The following is a 17,628-nucleotide window of genomic DNA, read 5'->3' on the forward strand; positions in this document are numbered from 1 at the left end:
GATTTCCCATCGTCAGGAATGCACCACACGGCCTCCAATCATATTTGTGAAGAAAGGTTTTTGAACCTGAATGCGCCTTTTCTTTTTAGTGGTACGTGTCACCATCTATCAACATCGAGATAAGAGCACATATATATATGCAACATGGACGCATATTTACGGAAACAATTGCATGAAAACAGCCTTAACTTCAAAACTTCACTGGACCGAATTATAGACAAGGTATGTTGATGTGTCTTGGAAGTGGGGATGCTAGTTTTAGCATTTAGCAAGCTAGCTAATGATAAGTTTAGCTTAGTGTTTACATTAAACAAAACTGGAAGAATGGGTTTGCTAACATTTTCTTTTGTTCAATAGTATTCAAAGCTTCAGCATGAAGACGGGGGAATAGAGGTGGATCTTGACATCATACAAACCAAAAGTAAGTTAATTGTTATTGAAATGTGGACATTGCAGTAAAGTTAACTGTAACGTTAACCATGATTTGATGTTATGCTAAAATGAATTGTCCTCTCCAGCCAGACCGATCTCCCGGTCTCCCAACGAACAATGTTTTTCTACTGTTTGCAATTTAACGTTTCAATCGATATAAATTCGATTCCCTTTGGAGTTTGTATTTCTAAAGTAATAATAATTTTATTTGCAGTAGTACATATTATTGTTGTTATTGTTGTTTGTTGATTTATTTCCATACCTGCAGTTCCTTAGTTAACCTGTAGACCGGTATCATTGTGTTTCTCCTCTCTCTGGATTCTTTGCATGGTGAAGCTCTTGAAGACTACATGAGGCTGTCAAAAATAGATCTAAACAAGCTGGAATCAAAGGTTTGGGTTGCAATGAACATGAGCTGCATCCACATATGATCAAATTGCATTTGTTAGATTTAGAGATTACTTTAATGGAACAATTGTTATGCCTTCAGACCTTATAATTAAACGCTTATCTCTTCTCAGAGCCTCGATGGCTTGCAAGAGGAGTCACTAAAAGGTAAGCATCAATCCCTTACAATGAGAATGGAAATTTAGAGACGTTATTAAACCCTTTTGTAATTGTAACTTTATGCAATTAATTTTTTTTCCCCCCACAGAACAAGACATTACAATAAGCTCTCGGGTAAATATACCTGCCATCTCCAAACACTTATATCTAGTTCTAATTTATGGTTTATATTAAACTGATTATGGTTTGTTTTGAACAGTTGGATTTCTCACATGAAGATGGCAGATCTGATAAGACTTCATTTATCAGCCAGTTTTCTGGAGACGATTATGGTAAGATAAAGAAACCAACAGACATTTTGGTTTATGGCAGACTTTGAAATGAAGCTAGATCAATTGCTGTCTACTTTAAGCTGCTATTTTCTTTTACCACACATGTCCTCCAGCTATGGCTAAAAGTGATTCCACTCAGCTCACTGTGAGTTCATTGGATGAGAGTCAGAGAAGTTTTCCTGAGGCCGAGCTCCAACCCGAAGATCAAGATGAGGAATTGGAACTGACTCTGAGAAGTCACGGCAGTACTTTAGTGGAGCTCTACCCCAGCATGATCAGTCGAATTGAGAAGGCCTGGCATCGGAAGAATGTCTCTGAGGTCGCTGACTCTGTGCTGAGGAGATACCGCAGATGGCGACAGCAGTCAAACAGAAGCAATCTTAATAACACCTTTATTGTCACGCTGAGACACACCAACAGCAACACAAAAAAGATGACTAGTAGGACACTGCTCAAGAAGAATTTCAAACGCCGGGAGAAAAAGCACTTCACAGGAATTGAATCTGCCTCTCCATCTCCTTTGAGAACGGTGAGCAATCTGCAGGAACGGGAGGCACGTCAGCAGTGCTTGGGGACTGAAAGGGGACAGCAGACACGAGATAAGTACCAGCCTATCCTTGCGATGGACCTCTCTGGGGCCACTGAACCACAAGATATCTTGCTAAATGAAACTTTCACTGTGTCTGAACCGACCCAGACGGGAGTACAGCCTTCCACTTACAGTGCTAGTCCTTCACGACCTTGCTATCCCACTACAAAAGCATCCTTGGACCAGTCTCTTTGGTCTAAAAGGCTTTCTCTCTCTGCACAGTCAGAGCAGGCTGCTGGCCGCTCCATGTATGCTGTTAAAGAAAGACCTGACATTTATGGCTCCCCAGTCAGACAGAGTCCCTCCATCGCAATGAAGATGACTAGCCTCAGCGGTTCACCTCAATCTTTGTCCAAAAGCTCGAGACAATATTCTGTTGACAGCTTTTCCAGAGTGACTACTAGGCCCAGATCAATCTCTGTTTCTCTGTCCTCCCCTCAACAAAAGCGTTGTGAAGACCTGAGAATGTTATACCCTCAGAACTCTAACTCCCTCCACCCACAGCTCCGTTCACCTCAGTCATCCACAGCGGGTCATCGCAGGCTGTGCCGCCAACTTTCCTTTGATTCCCTTCAGCCATCGTTTCGTGTCTTCTGCTCACCAAAAAAGCTTGACGAGGACTTCAAAAAACTTTACCACAAATTTGTCTGTCAGAACAAATCAGTTTTCTCTGATACTCCGCCCTGTCGTCTCTGTGGGGGAAAATCTGAAGCCAACAAGAGCAACTCAGCCTCAGCTCTGGCAGCTCTTGCTTTGTCGCCTCACCGCTCTGTTCTGAGAAAGCGTCACAGAGAATTAGAGTGGAATAGCCAACCCCAGTCCAAACGCTCCAGGGAGGAGTGTTACACATCCTCCCCAGGGTCCAAGCGGCATAGCAAGGAGATGCTGAGGCGTTGTCTCTCCCCCTCTGAATTGGAGCAGGCTCATGATGACCTTGCTCTGAGCTCCAGTAAACACAGCATGTTTCAAAAAGTCAGTACCAAGAAGCGTCTAACCGATGCACCTCAGGAGGCCTGGATGCTTCAAGGTCAGCGTTTATTATCAGTTTTCTGGCACTTACAACCCCAATTCCACAAGATTGGGAAGATGTGTAAAATGTAAATATAAACAGAATGTAATGATTTTCACATCTCATCAATCCATGTTTTATTAACAACAGAACATAAACAACATATCAGATGTTGAAACTGAGACATTTTACCATTTCATGGAAAATATTAGCTCATTTTGAATTTGATGGCAGCAACACATCCCCAAAAAAAAACAACTGTCTGGAAATTAAGGAGAGCAGTTGCTGGAGTTTTAGGAGAGGAATGTTGTCTGATGCAGGATTCTAGCTGCTCAACAGTCCTGGGCCTTTGTTTCTGGATTTTTTGTTTTATGATGTGCCAAATGTTTCCTATTGGTGGGAGCTCTGGACAGCAGGCAGGCCAGTTCAGTGCCCAGACTCTTCTCCTCAAAACCATGCCCATGACTTAGGCACTAATGCAGCCCCATACCATCAGAGATGCAGGCTTTTGAACTGTCCACTGATAACAAGCTGGATGGTCCCTCTATCTTTAGTCCACATGACACGGTCCATGGTTTCCAATAAGAATTTCAAATTTTAATTTATCTGATAATACAAGTTTTCGATTTTGCCACCGATTATTTTAATTGAGCTTTGGCCCAGAGAACACAGCCATGTTTCTTGATCGTGTTCACATATGGCTTCTTCTTTGCATGATGCAGTTTTAACTTACATTTGTGGAATGTACAGTGACACGGTTTGTAGAAGTATTCCTGAGGCCATGCAGCGATGTCAACTAGAGAATCATGCCTGTTTTTAATGCAGTGCCGCCTGAGGGCCTGAGGATCAGGTGGATCCAGTTTCAGATCCAGAGAGATTACTCCTGATTCTCTGAATCTTTTGATTAATATTATTTACTGTAGATAGTGGGAGCTTCAGTTTTCACAATTTTACATTGAATATTTTTCTAAAATTGTTCAAAATGTTTTACAGATTGGTGAACCTCCGCTCATCTTTATTTGATGGGCTCTGCCTCTGAAATGCTCCTTTTATACCCAGTCATGTTACAGACCTAGCCTAATTATTTGTCAAATATTCCTCCATTTGCTTTTGATATGGGGCAATTACATTCCAGCCTTTTGTTGCCCCTGTTCCAAGTTTTTTGAGATTTGTTTCTGGTCAATAAATTAAAAATGAGCTAATATTTTCAATGAAATCGTAAAATTTCTTAGTCTAAACATCTAATACTTTGTTATGTAGATTTGCAAATCATTGCATTGTATTTTTATTTAGGTTTTCACATCTACCCAACTTTTTTAGAATTGGGAACTTTTTTGGTACATTTTGCAAATGTTGAATCCTGTTATAACTTATTCTTGAAGTGTTTGTTTTATTTAACAGGAGATAGACTTGAGAGCAGTGTGGCAACTAGCTACTCTCCAGGGTAATTATAATTAATTCCCATATATAATATGTTTTTCAGTATTTCTGTGTTCTCTTAATCAGCGTTGTCTTTTTCACATATGCAGAAAATGGTGAACATAGAGCTGTTATGGAAGACCCTGCCCAAAGATATTCTCCAAGTCCCAGGATGGAAAATAATTTAACAAAGTTAACAATGTTTCCATTACAGACACTGGTGAAAAGTGGATGGTAACAGTGCAATAGGTGATGTTGGAAGCAATTGTTAATCTCCTCAGCAGGTAAAATCCAAACGTCAGGGTAATAATGAACAGCAGTGAAACTAAGACCTGGTAAAACTCATGTCCTAAGTGCTAGTGTCTCTTTTTGAATCTTTTTACTAGTGCTGTTACAACTGCTTAATGTGGTTTGTACTCCATCTAAATTGTAGTCACTTTGGAGCATCGTTACCTCAGTTAATGTCATATTTGCATAATGTATTATTGAAATAAAGTTCTGCAAAAAAAAAAAAAAAATCTCCAATGTACAGGCAATTTCTATTTAACTATTCATTTTATTTATATTCATGAAATGCTTAAAATGTAAGAAAACAAAAATCATACCCAAACAAAAGATAGTAGTTCATTTGAGGCAAAGGTAGGAAAAAAATAACATTTGATAAGGAAAACAAGCTTTGTTTTTGTACACTTGTAAATCCCCATTTTTTCTGAGACTTGGAATGTGAAAACATGTAAACTACTTTAAGACATCTGAAAAAATAAAAGGTACACATTTACCTTGGTAAAGGATGAAAAGTATGCATTTTTTTTTTTTTTTTTTGCACCAATGTTCAGCTACTAGAGGTAAGAAATAGCTCTTTAGTTACAACATCTTGTAGTGTCAAAAATATTAATATGCCAGACCATTTTAATAATGTATCAGTTTTGGGACCTTACAGTGAATTTACCACTACTACAGCTTCTGTAATTATGATAGATCATGACATTTACGCTACAATTACCACTCTAGCTCTACTGGATATTTCCCAGTCAGGCAGGCAGTGCAGTGGCCCACCCTCTTGCTGGACTTGTTACTTGGGCTGATCATCTTGTCCTCCTGGACTGAGGCAATCCCCTGCTGGACAGCTGATACCAGGCCCTCCACAGTTAAATACTGAACACTGTCAGCACCTGTAAAACAGGTTAATATTACATGAGATGGATTCTTTAATTTGATTATGCACAGTATGTGGGTTTTGTCAGTAACTGAGACACTCAGTGAGATACTAAATCAACCTGTGAGATCATACTTACCAATATATCTGGCTATGTCTTGAAACTCAGGCTTGTTCGCAATAAGTTCTTCTTTGGTTGGAATATTGATGCCCATGTAACAAGGGAATCTGAGAGGTGGAGAGGCAACTCTGATGTGGACCTGTCAGAGTAGAAGTAGAGGTCAGAAAGTCAACATAAGCAACACGTGCAGTTTCTTTTGGTGGTTTGACATCTCACAAAATCTCAATGTGCTATCACAGCACAGGGGCACATAACACAGCTACAGGTGTTTGTGAGCATCTCAACAGGCGTGAGACTGAGGGAGGTTTGTCTTTATTTTTTCCAGCTTTTAAAAGCTTGTACCCGCTACCAATTTCTGACTGGTGTGGTGGTTTCAGTCTCAAATCATTAAGTTAAATAATTAAGTTCATTATTGAACCAGTGTGTATAGTCCATGTCATCTTCCCGACAAGGACAATTTCTGTGCACTGCTGAAAATTACTGCATCTTCTAAGTTTTTTTTTTTCCCCTTTCTCTGCCTCTGCTTTTTCCCCGTGTGTGATGGAGACACGCTGTGTATCCTAGTGCTGGTGCACCTGGTCTTCCTGATTATATTTTGTTTGTTGCTTAATGTTTAATTTTGCTTCCCTTTTCCCCTCTACATTCACCTTAACCAGTCGAAGCAGATGCTGCCCACCCTGAGCCTTATTCTGCTGGAGGTTTCTTGTGTTCAAGGGAGTTTTTATTCTCCACCGTTGCTTAGTGCTTGCTCAAGGGGGATTTGTTTGGTTCTCTATAATTCCTTAAGGTCTTGACCTGTCCCTTGAGATGACTTTGCTGTGATTTGGTGCTATATAAATAATGTCAATTAAACTAAAATTACAGAAGGTATTTTATAAAAGATTATAGCTTTTATTCAAGGGAAAAATGGGCACTGTAAAATGTTGTTGGAAAACAGGTCTGAAAAAGTAAAATCATCCAGTTTTTCACAAAGGAGAAAATATGTTATCAAAATCAGTGTAGTATTGTTGATTTTTGCTGTCCTGTAATGCAGAAGATTGTAATATAACTATTTACAAAGGTGTAGTCAACAAACCTCTGCTGCACCAGCTTCCTTCAGCAGTTTAATAATGGGAGAGATGGTGTTGCCTCTTACGATGGAGTCATCGATTAGTACCACTCGTTTCCCTGCAAAGTTGTCTGTCAAAGCTCCAAACTTCTTAGCAACTCCAAGCTGCCTCAGACGGGTATTTGGCTGAATAAATGTTCTCCCAACATAGCGGTTCTTACACAAAACCTCTATGTAAGGTAGTCCAGACTGTGGAAGAAGGAGAAAAGTGTGAGGTTAGAAGAACAGCTGGAGGGTTTATAAGTGAGCTTTATTAGCAGCCACTTTGCAGACAGACCTGGTGAGCGTAGCCCAACGCAGCAGGGGTGGCAGATTCTGGCACAGTGCTGACCACATCTGCGTCTGTTGGAGCCTCAATGGCTAACTGCCGACCACAACGCTGCCTGACAGTATAGACCATCTGCCCTGTAAGGCAGTGGTATACAAAACTTAACATGCACCATGCCATCACGTTATTATATCAGCGATTCTACAAACCAACCAGACATTTAAGAACAATGTAGAATAAAGTATGATTTATAATAAAGGTTGATACCTTCAAAAATAGAGTCTGGTCTGGCAAAATACACATATTCAAATATGCAGAAGGCAGGGAGGTCTCCCTCAGGACGAGGCACAACACTCAGTGACTTGACTCCATGTTTGGATATCTGGACTATTTCCCCTGGTAGGACCTCTCTGTAATACCTGAGAGCCAGGAGGGACATTAAAATGGTCATAAACCACAGTACTGCTATTATAGGTCTGAAAATGTTGCCTTGTTGCTGAAATCTTACTTGGCACCAATGGACTGAAAGCTGCAGGACTCTGATGACACAACCCACCCCTCAGTGTCCTCCTCTCCAGCTCCTGATCAAAGAAAGTTAATCATCAGCCAGTTTACACATTTGACTACAAAAAGAAAGACCACTGATAACTAGCACCGATGACCCCTCATAAGGCCTCTTCTAAATCATTAATAGAAGTATGTTTAGTGCACACAGTCTCTCTCAAAGAACAAAAACAATACCAGAACTGTGCAGTTTAGAGATGGGAACAAGTCGTCCAATGCAGAGGGGTCGATTTCCATAAGGGTCACGCACCGCATAGATAACATCTTTGAACATCACCAACAGTGAATATGATGTGGGGGTCTCAGTCATGAGGTTTTTTATTCTATTAAAAAAGAAAAAAGAGCATCGAGTATTTCAACAGTGTAGGAAAAAAAGTAAATATTTAACTAGCATTAAGTAATAACACTGACCTGGCAACCCAGTCTGGTGCATCCTGCTCCTCCATAGGTGGGTTCAACGCTAGCAGCTGGGTAATGAGTTCACTGTCTGAGCAGGTGGAGAGGCCTACGCCATGACGCATTACCTACAAGAAATTTTCTTTACACTGGCTGGATGTGATAAAAACGAATGTTTCCAAAAGACATCTTCATTCTGACATTTTCACATATATCTGAAAAGGGGATTATTTACAGAAAGGGACATTTATTTGCACGTCACTACGTGTACACAAGCAGAGGGCCATTCTCACCTTTTTCCGCAGGGCATGAGCATTGACCAGCTCTCCATTGTGTGCTACAGCAATCTTGCCATGCAACGTATCCACCACGAAGGGCTGGCAGTTCTGCAGCTCTGAGATCCCGGTAGTTGAATAGCGCGTGTGACAAATACCCAGGTTACCATAGCGCAGCTTCAGAAGTGCTTCGGGTGAAAAAGCAGTGCTCACTAATCCCATTCCCTTAAAATGGCAAGAGGAATCAGCGAGAGAGGTTTACAGCTACAAAATCTGCACAACCAAGTAAAGAAAATAATAAAATACAGCTTTTAGGTTGTGAATTAAAAAGCAGATCACATTCTGAGTGTGATGAGGCTTTATACAACCGTTCAATGTAATCAAACATCAAACTGTGGGTGCATATGTGGGACTACAAAGCTTATTTATGGCACACATTTAATAAAAATAGTGTAGTTCTGATAAATCTCTACTCTGCATTTTTACAAGGTGCTCTGCCCATAGATAATCATATTTATGCAGTTACCTTAAGAGCAGTGTATGTGGGGGTAGTGGCTCCATTACTTGTAACAATCCCAGCACTTTCCTGACCCCTATGTAAAAAAACAAATAGAGGTAAATCATAAAAGTGTAATTATGCTCCTTCAGTCTCTTTTCTTCAAGTTTAAACATGAATACACTTGTTTGATTTCTAACAGTTGTATTTGAACCTTTAGGCAAACCAAACTGGTTTGATTCATGCAAAGTAAAGCAGGAATCATGAGCAATAAAAAAACAAAACAGAAACGTCTGCATCAGTGCTGTGGAGCTGCCATAAAAGGAGAGTCGTCTTGCTGCAGTTTCAGCCTATTTACCAAGCTGCTTCTCGGATTACAGATGGTCCCTCCCCCTCACCACAGAGCTTAAGCCAGTGGTGAGGCTGCTTTTCTGCACGGAGGCGTTGCTTTCAGGCTTAACCGCCTGGTTGCCTAGGGAACCGGGCAGCAGAGACAGACAGGCTGGGGAAAAGAAAGCGTTTCCAGGTCAGCTCAAACATGGAGAGAGGAGCAGAGAGACAAAGAGGAGGAGAAAGGGAGGTAGTGGAGGAAAAAGGCTCGGTGGACAGACAGTGGGGAGAAGCTGAGGTGCTGGCTCTCATGTCTGTCTGGGACGAGGTGGAAACTCAGCACGTAGCTGAAAGCAGAACCACATATGAGTTGATCTCAGAGCGTCTGAGGAGGCTCAATGTTGTGCGCAGCTGGTGGGAGTGTCAGGCCAAATGCAGAATTCTGGGACTTCAGAGCAGGAAGCCTGATGCAGCAGCAGGCACTTCAGCAAACTACAGTCCAAGAGGGGATGGAAGGCCGGCGGAGGGCTGGGAGGAAGAGGTGGAAGATGTGGGTAATCAAAGAGGAATCTACCCTTCCTCTGTCACTATCCCAATACAGGAAGGTAAATGTAGGTTCAACCCCAACTGCAGTATCATGATGACAATATATTACAATGCTCAACAAATTTTAGTTTTAAAACACATGGGAGGTCAGAGAAACGAGTTTTAGCCTCAAACTGAAGCAGAAAACTTAAACTTTTGCCTGCTTGCAGTAACAACATCTTAAAAGTCATATTAAATTCCGACATTTTGATACAGGTTAACACTGTGCGTGCATGCGTTTACAGGAATCAAGAGTCGACTACATCGAGCTCTTCCATACACTCCAAGTGTGACGGAAGAAGGGGGGCGTCATTGGACAGATGACGAGGTGCGGGCTCTGTTGTGTGTCTGGGCTGACCGGCGTATCAGAGAGCGTTTGAAATGCACTCTACGCAATAAATCCATCTTCCAAGAGATGGCTCGACAGATGCAGAGGAACTTTGGGGTGGTCCGGAACTGGAAACAATGTCGGACAAAATACAAGAACTTGAAATATGACTACAAAACTGCAAGGACTGCTCATTCTGCTGGGGGCAGCAGTGCAGGAGGTCAAGGGAAGTACATGAAGTTCTTCGATGAGGTGGAAGCCATTCTGCTGGACCGTGGACTGGAAAACGGCACCATGGAGATGCAGAAGAGGTTGTATGATGAAGAAATAGCTCCAGGGAGGCTACAAACACCAACAGGCCATGCAGCACAGATAGCAGCCCCAGAAAGTGAGGTCGTCATTGAAATTGATGATGGTATGTCTTCAGTCTACAATATAGTAATTTGATATTCAAGCATAAAAGAGCAATCAATTTTTCTACTACCTATATTTTCAGATGACAACAGTGATGATTACGATATGGAGGGAGACAATGAAGCAAAATGGAGAGGAACAGGTATAAAACATAGAACCAGTGCAGTTTACAGTTTGCTATCCTCTGCTTCTCTTAATCCATTTTTATTTACTCCAGATGCTCATCCATCAGATCCATCCAGTTCAGACCAGTTCCACGTTGTCACAGTGACGGACACAGGTAGAAATTGGAGTGACCAGGAGGTGCGAGCACTGATTCAAGTCTGGTCCGATAAGCGTGTGTGCAGGCAGTTGGAGAGCTCTACCAGAAAGAGAGACATTTTTGTCCAGATCTCCAACAGGCTAATGCAGCAAGGTATTGAACGTGACTGGAAACAGTGCCACACCAAGTACAAGAACCTCAAGTACCTTTACCGTTCCCTCCAAAGGGGTAAGACTGATGAAGCTGACCGAAGACGCCTCATGAGGTTCTACGATGAGGTGGATGCTATAATGAATCGCACAAGTAACGGCTCACTACATGACACAGGAACTGCAGACCACCAAGCAGATTCTGGAGAACTCCTGGAGGGCCGCGAGGATGAGGACCATGTAAATGTCTATTTGACAAAGACAAACACAGTGACAACAATGCTGGGGCCGATGGAGGAGAGAAATTATAGCTCTGATTCCGTCTCATCTATGAGCCTTGATGTTGCACCGAACAATGATGAACTGAGGATGCACACAGCTGAGGAGCGTCGCTTGGATCAACAGCACAGACTAAAGAGTGAGCCTATTATTATTTATTCATGTCTATTAAGATGTTTAAATTAAGGACATTTTGTACAAGCCGGTAATAATTTAATCCATGAAATCAACAGGGGCAGAGATTCAGAGCAGCTAAAAACATCACTTTGTTTTAACTTTACATCCATCTCTCAAAATGCTGCAACAACTCACATGTACAAGACTGAACTACTACATCACTTTCATCCAACTTATGAACTCCCAAACTTCAACCAAGGTAAACTTTTAGAGAACATGTTCACCCAAATTGCCCCCACACAAAATCTTTGCTCTGAACAGCTTTTATAGGGCCCTTTTATCTGTAGACAGTAAATCCGTATCGGACCCTCCTGAGTCACCAGGACAGAAATATAAACTGCATTTCTTTAACTTTAAATGCAAAGCTCTAGGTCAACAAGTTAATCCGTGGCTTTCAAGCCACTCTAACAATGTTTGTTTAGTCACAAGTCTGTCTTCATTTAAATATGTAACGTGAAAAAAAAAAGGTTTTGTAAAAATAAGCTAATGTAATGGCGTTCTGTTCTTTGCAGACATTGCTGAAACTAGGCTTGAAAAAGAGGACGCCAATTCAGGAAACAGAGGAATGAAGAGAAAAGCTGTGGATCAAGGTCTGAAATTTGCCTCCTCCTGTAATCACTTTGCATGCCACATGATGTCCAGAACTGACTAAAGCTTTTGTCATTTCTGATTCAGTCCCATGATTTGCCTTGCAGTTCCATGATTAAGTTATGGATAAGGTTGCATTTGTAGCTTCTAACAAAAGCAAACTTAAAATTCAAGTTAAGGCCCACTGTCAGATAAATACTTGAAAAGCTGCTATGAAGCTGTAACAATCTGAATTTGCTTCTCTTTGTTTTCAGACCACTTATGCCAGACACCCGTTAAAAAACAAGGCACTGGATCTGATGTAGCTGATAACTTCGGGGCCCAATGTAAAGAGGAGCAGGATCACGTCCCGATCATAAAGATTAATTCAGTCTGTTCGATGGCCTCCCCTAAACCCTCCCCAGAGCGACAGGTAACGTGACATAAGCCAACTGTGGAAATAACTTAAAGGAAGGTAAACAAACTGCACCTTTATTCTTAGAGGTGCAAGAACTTGATCAGCAACTAGTTTATTTTAAATGCCCAACTAAACTTTTTCAGTATTGTTGGTGTTAAGTGTTTCTAGGTTTGATACATTCTTAATAAACGAATTGTGGATATTGCACAGTTAGTTAAATAAAAAGTGAATTCAGTTAATGACAAATCCCTGATTAAAAACAATTAGAAACTTAGTAAATTCGTGATTAGATTTGTAATTTTGGAAGAACATTTCAGCATTCCTACTTTATAATTGGGGGTAGCGCTACTCTCATTCTAAGTCACGTTTTCCTCACGTTTGAATGTTGACTCGAGTCACGTGTTGTGGGCGGTTCTTCTGCAAACGCTTTTACTTATGGATCTATGCTGCGCTACTGTGATTTTTAACCCAAATTTCTTTTTATGGCTTGACTCAGGGGACTAGGGTAACACTAGTTAGCGGAGTTGGTTGTTCCCTAAAGCTTGTCCGTTAGCGGTAATTTGAGGAAACCGGTCACGTTCTAAGTTCCATGCACGTACACCTTTCCGTTACTTACCTGTGCTGTAACGCCACCAGTCCCAGAGATAAGACCTGAGCCACCTCAAGCTGCGTGGGCCACTCTCCGGCAGCCACACAGCCGAAAACCCCACATTCCTCCCCGATGCCGGACTCCTCAAATTCCATGTCGCCGTCTGTCCCGGTGCCCCTGCAACCCCCACCGACCGTCTCGTGCTCCGTGTGCCTGCTCTTGATTGCCCCCCCCACCCCGCGTTACAAATGAAATTCGGCGGACATGTTTGGCTGTGAAATCAAAAGTTTGAAAAACCAGGCAATTCGGTGTCAAGAACAACTCTTCGACGTCCGACAGGTCACCATAACGGGTGTCACAGAAGTTTATCACAGAGCAGTCAGACAAACATCGTGAACTGACGAAACACACGTGGTGTTTTGCGATCACGAATCAAGTAGACTGAATCAAACTAATCGATTCGGCCAAGACGCCAGTCGTTCTCTGAAGACGTTATTGGTAAAACTATCTTCGTAACACAGAGAAAATGTGATTATTTAAAGATAAGCATAGAGTGATCCGTCGTGCTAATGTTTGAGCAGCGTTTCACCACGTGGTGACTAGTGCGCTGCTGTGATTGGTCTGTCTGAGTTTGATAAAGGATGTGATTGGCTGTCGGAGCACGTAACACGCAATCCACTTCCCATCGCTGCTGCCTGCACTTTCACAACTTTTCAAGCGTTGTTTTAAATTATCTTTCAGGATTGTAGGTCGTTAAAGAACTCCACCATGGCGTCTGCACCAGGTACAGTACAAAAGTCTGGGGGCATTTGAAGTCATTTAAAGTTAACTGAAGCTTTTAACTTGATGGATTTCTTATTTCTGTGTGCGTGTTTTCAGAGTTGAAAATCGGCCAGAAAGTGAGTGAGGGAAAGACGAAGCAGATTTTTGAGCTGGTGGATCAACCCGGACTGGTTCTGGTCCAGTCCAAGGACCAGATCACAGCTGGGAATGCGGTAAGAAAAGACCAGATGGAGGGCAAGGCTGCCATTGCCAACAAAACGACGAGCTGCGTGTTCAAGCTGCTCCAGGAATCTGGTAAAGACTGATTAAGGCTACTTTAGTTGATTCATTCAAAACATTCGCTGTCATTGTATTGTGTGGGCCTGAAAAATGTCATCATAGTCACCTTGAAGCTGTTTTCCGACAAGTGGACGAACAATTATTGCTTTTGTGACAAAGCAGCATAATTAATGCTTAAAAACAGATTTGTCCCTTGGTTGTCTCTGATAGATCAATGATGTAACCCTCTTATTTAGAAAGAGGGTTATTGGTTAAACAGACAGCAGAATAAATATATTTGCAGCTCTTTCTAAGCCATAGTTGGATATTTACATTATCCAATTTGTTTTGTCCATAAGCTGAATATAAAAATCTCCCATATAATTAATCAGAAGTCGAACATTTTAATTAATTTCTTGCATTTCAGTACTAACAGAGCCATGCAGTTAAGTTGTCAGGTGTTAGGGGACGGTTGCATGCATTATAACATTGAATCCAAAAGAGCCCAGATTCCAACATGACTCTTCATTTTGCTTGAATAGATAGATACTTTATTCACAAGGGTATTGGATAAGGAACTCTTATTACACAGAAGAACGGTGCCTGTCAGCTGAATTGTGATAATGTTTTTCTCGTGACTTAAAATATCATTACTGCGTATAATTCATTAGAACATGACCAACCAATCCCCATCATGTCAGCCTTCATGTGAGGGTTGAAACTGATCTAGGCTTAACTGACGACCCTTAAACTGCCTTCATCCTTGAAAATTGACCAGCAATCTATACGTCCCTTGCTAGATGGCCTGGTTTTATTATGTACACTGTTTTCCAGGCATTAAGACTGCCTTTGTGAGGCAGCACTCAGACACAGCATTCATCGCGACTCATTGTGAGATGATTCCCATTGAGTGGGTTTGTCGGAGAGTGGCCACTGGATCCTTTCTCAAGAGGAATCCAGGAGTCAAGGAAGGCTACCGTTTCTCCCCCCTGAAGATGGAGATGTTCTTTAAAGTGAGTCTGAGGCCTTGCCTGCATACCTTTTCAGTGTTTTTTTTTTTTTTTTTTTTTTCAAAGGGCTTTTAATCAACTTGAAAAACGTATTATTCTCTGATTTAGGATGATGCCAACAATGATCCACAGTGGTCAGTGGAGCAACTACTAGAGGCCAAGTTCTGCCTTTCTGGCCTCACAATTGGACAGTGTGAAGTGGACATCATGAATCGCAGCACTGTGGCCATCTTTGAGATTCTGGAAAAGTCCTGGGCCACTCAAAATTGCACGCTTGTGGATATGAAGGTACACAGAGCAGTGCTTCCCTCTGCTGGTTACATTAGTGTCCTATTATGACCACTTTTCTCCTGAGTACTTGCAGATGCAACCTAACTCAAGAGTTATATTTTTGATTTTGCTCTTAGATCGAGTTCGGTGTGAATGTGAAGACTCAAGAGGTTGTTCTTGCTGATGTGATTGATAACGATTCATGGAGGCTGTGGCCCGCTGGAGATCGAAGCCAGCAAAAAGATAAACAGGTTGGCACAGCTTTTTTGTGTGTGTGGGTGTGTGTGTCCTGCTGGTTGACACAATAAAGAATGGATTAAAATAAAAGCTGAAGAGGTGTTTTCCACACTTCCTAGGTGTACCGAGACCTGAAAGAAGTTACCCCCGAGGCAATGCAGATGGTGAAGAGAAACTTTGAGTGGGTGTCTGAAAGGGTCAAGGTATACAGCACCCTTTTTTTTCAAAACCATGTTACCAGGGCAGGTTTATGGCATTAAATTGTCGTTTTTTTTGTTTTGTTTTTTTTTTTAAATGTAATTGTTTTTATAAAAATGTTTTAATAGGGTTCAGTCTTTGTTGCACCCTGAGGTTTGTAGTTTTCTTAGTTAAATTCTTAGTCAATCAATCAATAACTGTTATTTGCTGTGTGGTCTTTTCAGGGTCTGGATTGCTTTTTATGTTTTTACATTCAAATTTGGTTCTACAAACAAATGAAAATCATGAATTGTGAGTTGTGATTTGTCCCTAGCTGCTGCTGGAGCCCCAGGCTAGTGGCAGAGTGGTGGTCCTGATGGGCTCCACCTCTGACATGGCCCACTGTGAAAAAATCAAGAAGGCCTGTACTTCCTACGGCATTCCCTGTATCCTCAGAGTCACCTCAGCACACAAAGGACCTGATGAGACGCTTCGCATCAAAGCAGAATATGAAGGTGTGCTTACGTTTTCAACAGGCTCACTGCTTTCTAGACACATCAACGGTCTTATCTGTCTTGTTGTCCATATGCTTTTTCTCAGGTGATGGCGTACCTACTGTGTTTGTGGCTGTAGCTGGCAGAAGTAACGGCCTTGGTCCAGTGATGTCGGGAAACACTGCTTACCCTGTAATCAACTGCCCACCTCTCACTCCAGACTGGGGTGCCCAAGATGTCTGGTCATCCCTGCGTATGCCAAGCGGTCAGCATAGCTATTAATCCAAATGTGTCGCTCGAAGGTGTTTATCACTGTAAATGAACGTTTTGTTTTCCACCTGCAGGTCTCGGCTGCTCCACAGTCCTCTCCCCCGAGGCCGCTGCTCAGTTTGCGGCACAGATCTTTGGCTTGACTGATCACCTGGTTTGGTGCAAGCTGAGGGCCTCCATGCTCAATACCTGGGTGGCTCTCAAGCTGGCTGACAAGAAGCTTCAGGCCTGCAGTCTCTGAAGTGGCTCAAAACCCAGTTTCTATCAGTTTCATCTTGGTTGCTATGAAAAAAATCTTGTAACAGTAGATGAAATCTACATGTACTCTCACACACTTCAGTCATTCCTGTAATAAAAGAAATAATTCAAAGCTTTTTAATTAAATGCTTATTTCATGGTGAGAATGTATTCACGGTGCATTAAAAAGTATTCCCAGTGTTTAACTTTTCCCACATTTTATGTTACAGCCTTATTTTAAATAATTAAATTCATTATTTTCCTCATAGTTCTACAAATACCCAATAATGACAATGTGAATGAAGTTTGTTTGAAATCTTTGCAAATGTATATTAAAAAAAAAAAACACGTACATACGTAATCACCTCCTTTGCGTAATACTTTGTTGAAGCACCAATTACAGCCTCAAGCTTGGCATGTGGATGGGAAGCTTTGGTGCACAGCCATTTTCAGATCTCTCCAAAGATGTTTAATCGGGTTCAAGTCTGGGCTCGGGCTCTGGCTGTGCAACTCAAGGACATTTACAGAGTTGTCCCCTAGACAACTCCTTTTGTTATCTTGGCTGCGTGTCATTGTCCAGTTGAAAGATGATCCTCCAAAGTGCCCTGGAACAGGTTTTCATCAAAGATGTGTCTGTACGTTCATGTATTCATCTTTCCCTCAATCCTGACTAGTCTCCCTGTTCCTGCTGCTGAAAAACATGCCCACAGCATGATGCTGCCACTACCATGCTTTACTTTAGGGATGGTATTGGCCAGGTAGTGAGAGGTGCCTGGCTTCCTCCAGACGTGACACTTTCTCATAGTCTCAGAGTCTTTCAGGCGGGCTGTCACGTGCCTTTTACTGAGGAGTGGTTTCCATCTGGCCACTCTACCATACAGGCCATATTGGTGAAGTGCTGCAGAGATGGTTGTTCTCTCCCCACAGAGAAATGCTGGAGCTCTTTCAGAGTGGCCATTGGGTTCTTGGTCAACCCCCTGACTAAGGCCCTTCTTCCTTGATCGCTCAGTTTGGCCGGCCGGCCATATCTACGTAAAGTCCTGGTGGTTTTAAACTTCTTCCATTTACAGATGATGGAAACCACTGTGCTCATTTGGACCCAGATCTGTGTTTCAATACAAT

The 17,628-nt window shown here is 41.9% G+C and overlaps 3 protein-coding genes across 5 annotated transcripts; 2 read left to right on the forward strand and 1 right to left on the reverse strand.

Moving 5' to 3' along the window:
• Positions 1 to 28: 28 nt before the first annotated feature.
• si:dkeyp-117h8.4 (uncharacterized protein LOC572032 homolog) lies at positions 29 to 4,806 on the forward strand. Its single transcript, XM_067513030.1, has 9 exons — positions 29 to 222; positions 358 to 421; positions 769 to 824; positions 954 to 987; positions 1,088 to 1,113; positions 1,199 to 1,271; positions 1,385 to 2,887; positions 4,271 to 4,313; positions 4,399 to 4,806. Exons 1-9 carry the CDS (start codon positions 145 to 147, stop codon positions 4,406 to 4,408), a joined length of 1,887 nt encoding a protein of 628 aa, XP_067369131.1. The 5' UTR covers positions 29 to 144; the 3' UTR covers positions 4,409 to 4,806.
• A 157-nt stretch (positions 4,807 to 4,963) lies between these two features.
• Positions 4,964 to 12,931, reverse strand: ppat (phosphoribosyl pyrophosphate amidotransferase). The gene is made up of 11 exons (XM_067513031.1): positions 12,798 to 12,931; positions 8,703 to 8,769; positions 8,195 to 8,401; positions 7,917 to 8,029; positions 7,683 to 7,828; positions 7,450 to 7,522; positions 7,209 to 7,360; positions 6,951 to 7,078; positions 6,641 to 6,862; positions 5,584 to 5,704; positions 4,964 to 5,460 (listed from the first exon to the last, which is right to left on the reverse strand). The coding sequence occupies exons 1-11, from the start codon at positions 12,923 to 12,925 to the stop codon at positions 5,288 to 5,290; spliced, it is 1,530 nt and encodes a 509-aa protein (XP_067369132.1). The 5' UTR covers positions 12,926 to 12,931; the 3' UTR covers positions 4,964 to 5,287.
• On the forward strand, positions 9,193 to 16,639 carry paics (phosphoribosylaminoimidazole carboxylase, phosphoribosylaminoimidazole succinocarboxamide synthetase). Of its 3 annotated transcripts, XM_067513026.1 has the most exons (15): positions 9,193 to 9,607; positions 9,833 to 10,330; positions 10,412 to 10,471; positions 10,547 to 11,158; positions 11,709 to 11,786; positions 12,039 to 12,196; positions 13,512 to 13,554; positions 13,650 to 13,847; positions 14,646 to 14,824; positions 14,930 to 15,109; positions 15,229 to 15,342; positions 15,448 to 15,531; positions 15,840 to 16,020; positions 16,106 to 16,264; positions 16,344 to 16,639. In XM_067513026.1, exons 1-15 carry the CDS (start codon positions 9,211 to 9,213, stop codon positions 16,508 to 16,510), a joined length of 3,108 nt encoding a protein of 1,035 aa, XP_067369127.1. In that variant the 5' UTR covers positions 9,193 to 9,210; the 3' UTR covers positions 16,511 to 16,639. The 3 variants fall into 3 exon arrangements, with proteins under 3 accessions (XP_067369127.1, XP_067369128.1, XP_067369130.1); XM_067513027.1 differs by lacking the exons at positions 9,193 to 9,607; positions 9,833 to 10,330; positions 10,412 to 10,471 and adding an exon at positions 11,253 to 11,395 and having other exon boundaries at positions 11,036 to 11,158; XM_067513029.1 differs by lacking the exons at positions 9,193 to 9,607; positions 9,833 to 10,330; positions 10,412 to 10,471; ... (1 more) ...; positions 11,709 to 11,786; positions 12,039 to 12,196 and adding an exon at positions 13,129 to 13,268.
• The last annotated feature ends 989 nt before the right edge of the window (positions 16,640 to 17,628 follow it).

The sequence above is a fragment of the Channa argus genome, chromosome 8, assembly GCF_033026475.1.
Source record: "Channa argus isolate prfri chromosome 8, Channa argus male v1.0, whole genome shotgun sequence".
Taxonomy (NCBI): Eukaryota; Metazoa; Chordata; class Actinopteri; order Anabantiformes; family Channidae; genus Channa; species Channa argus.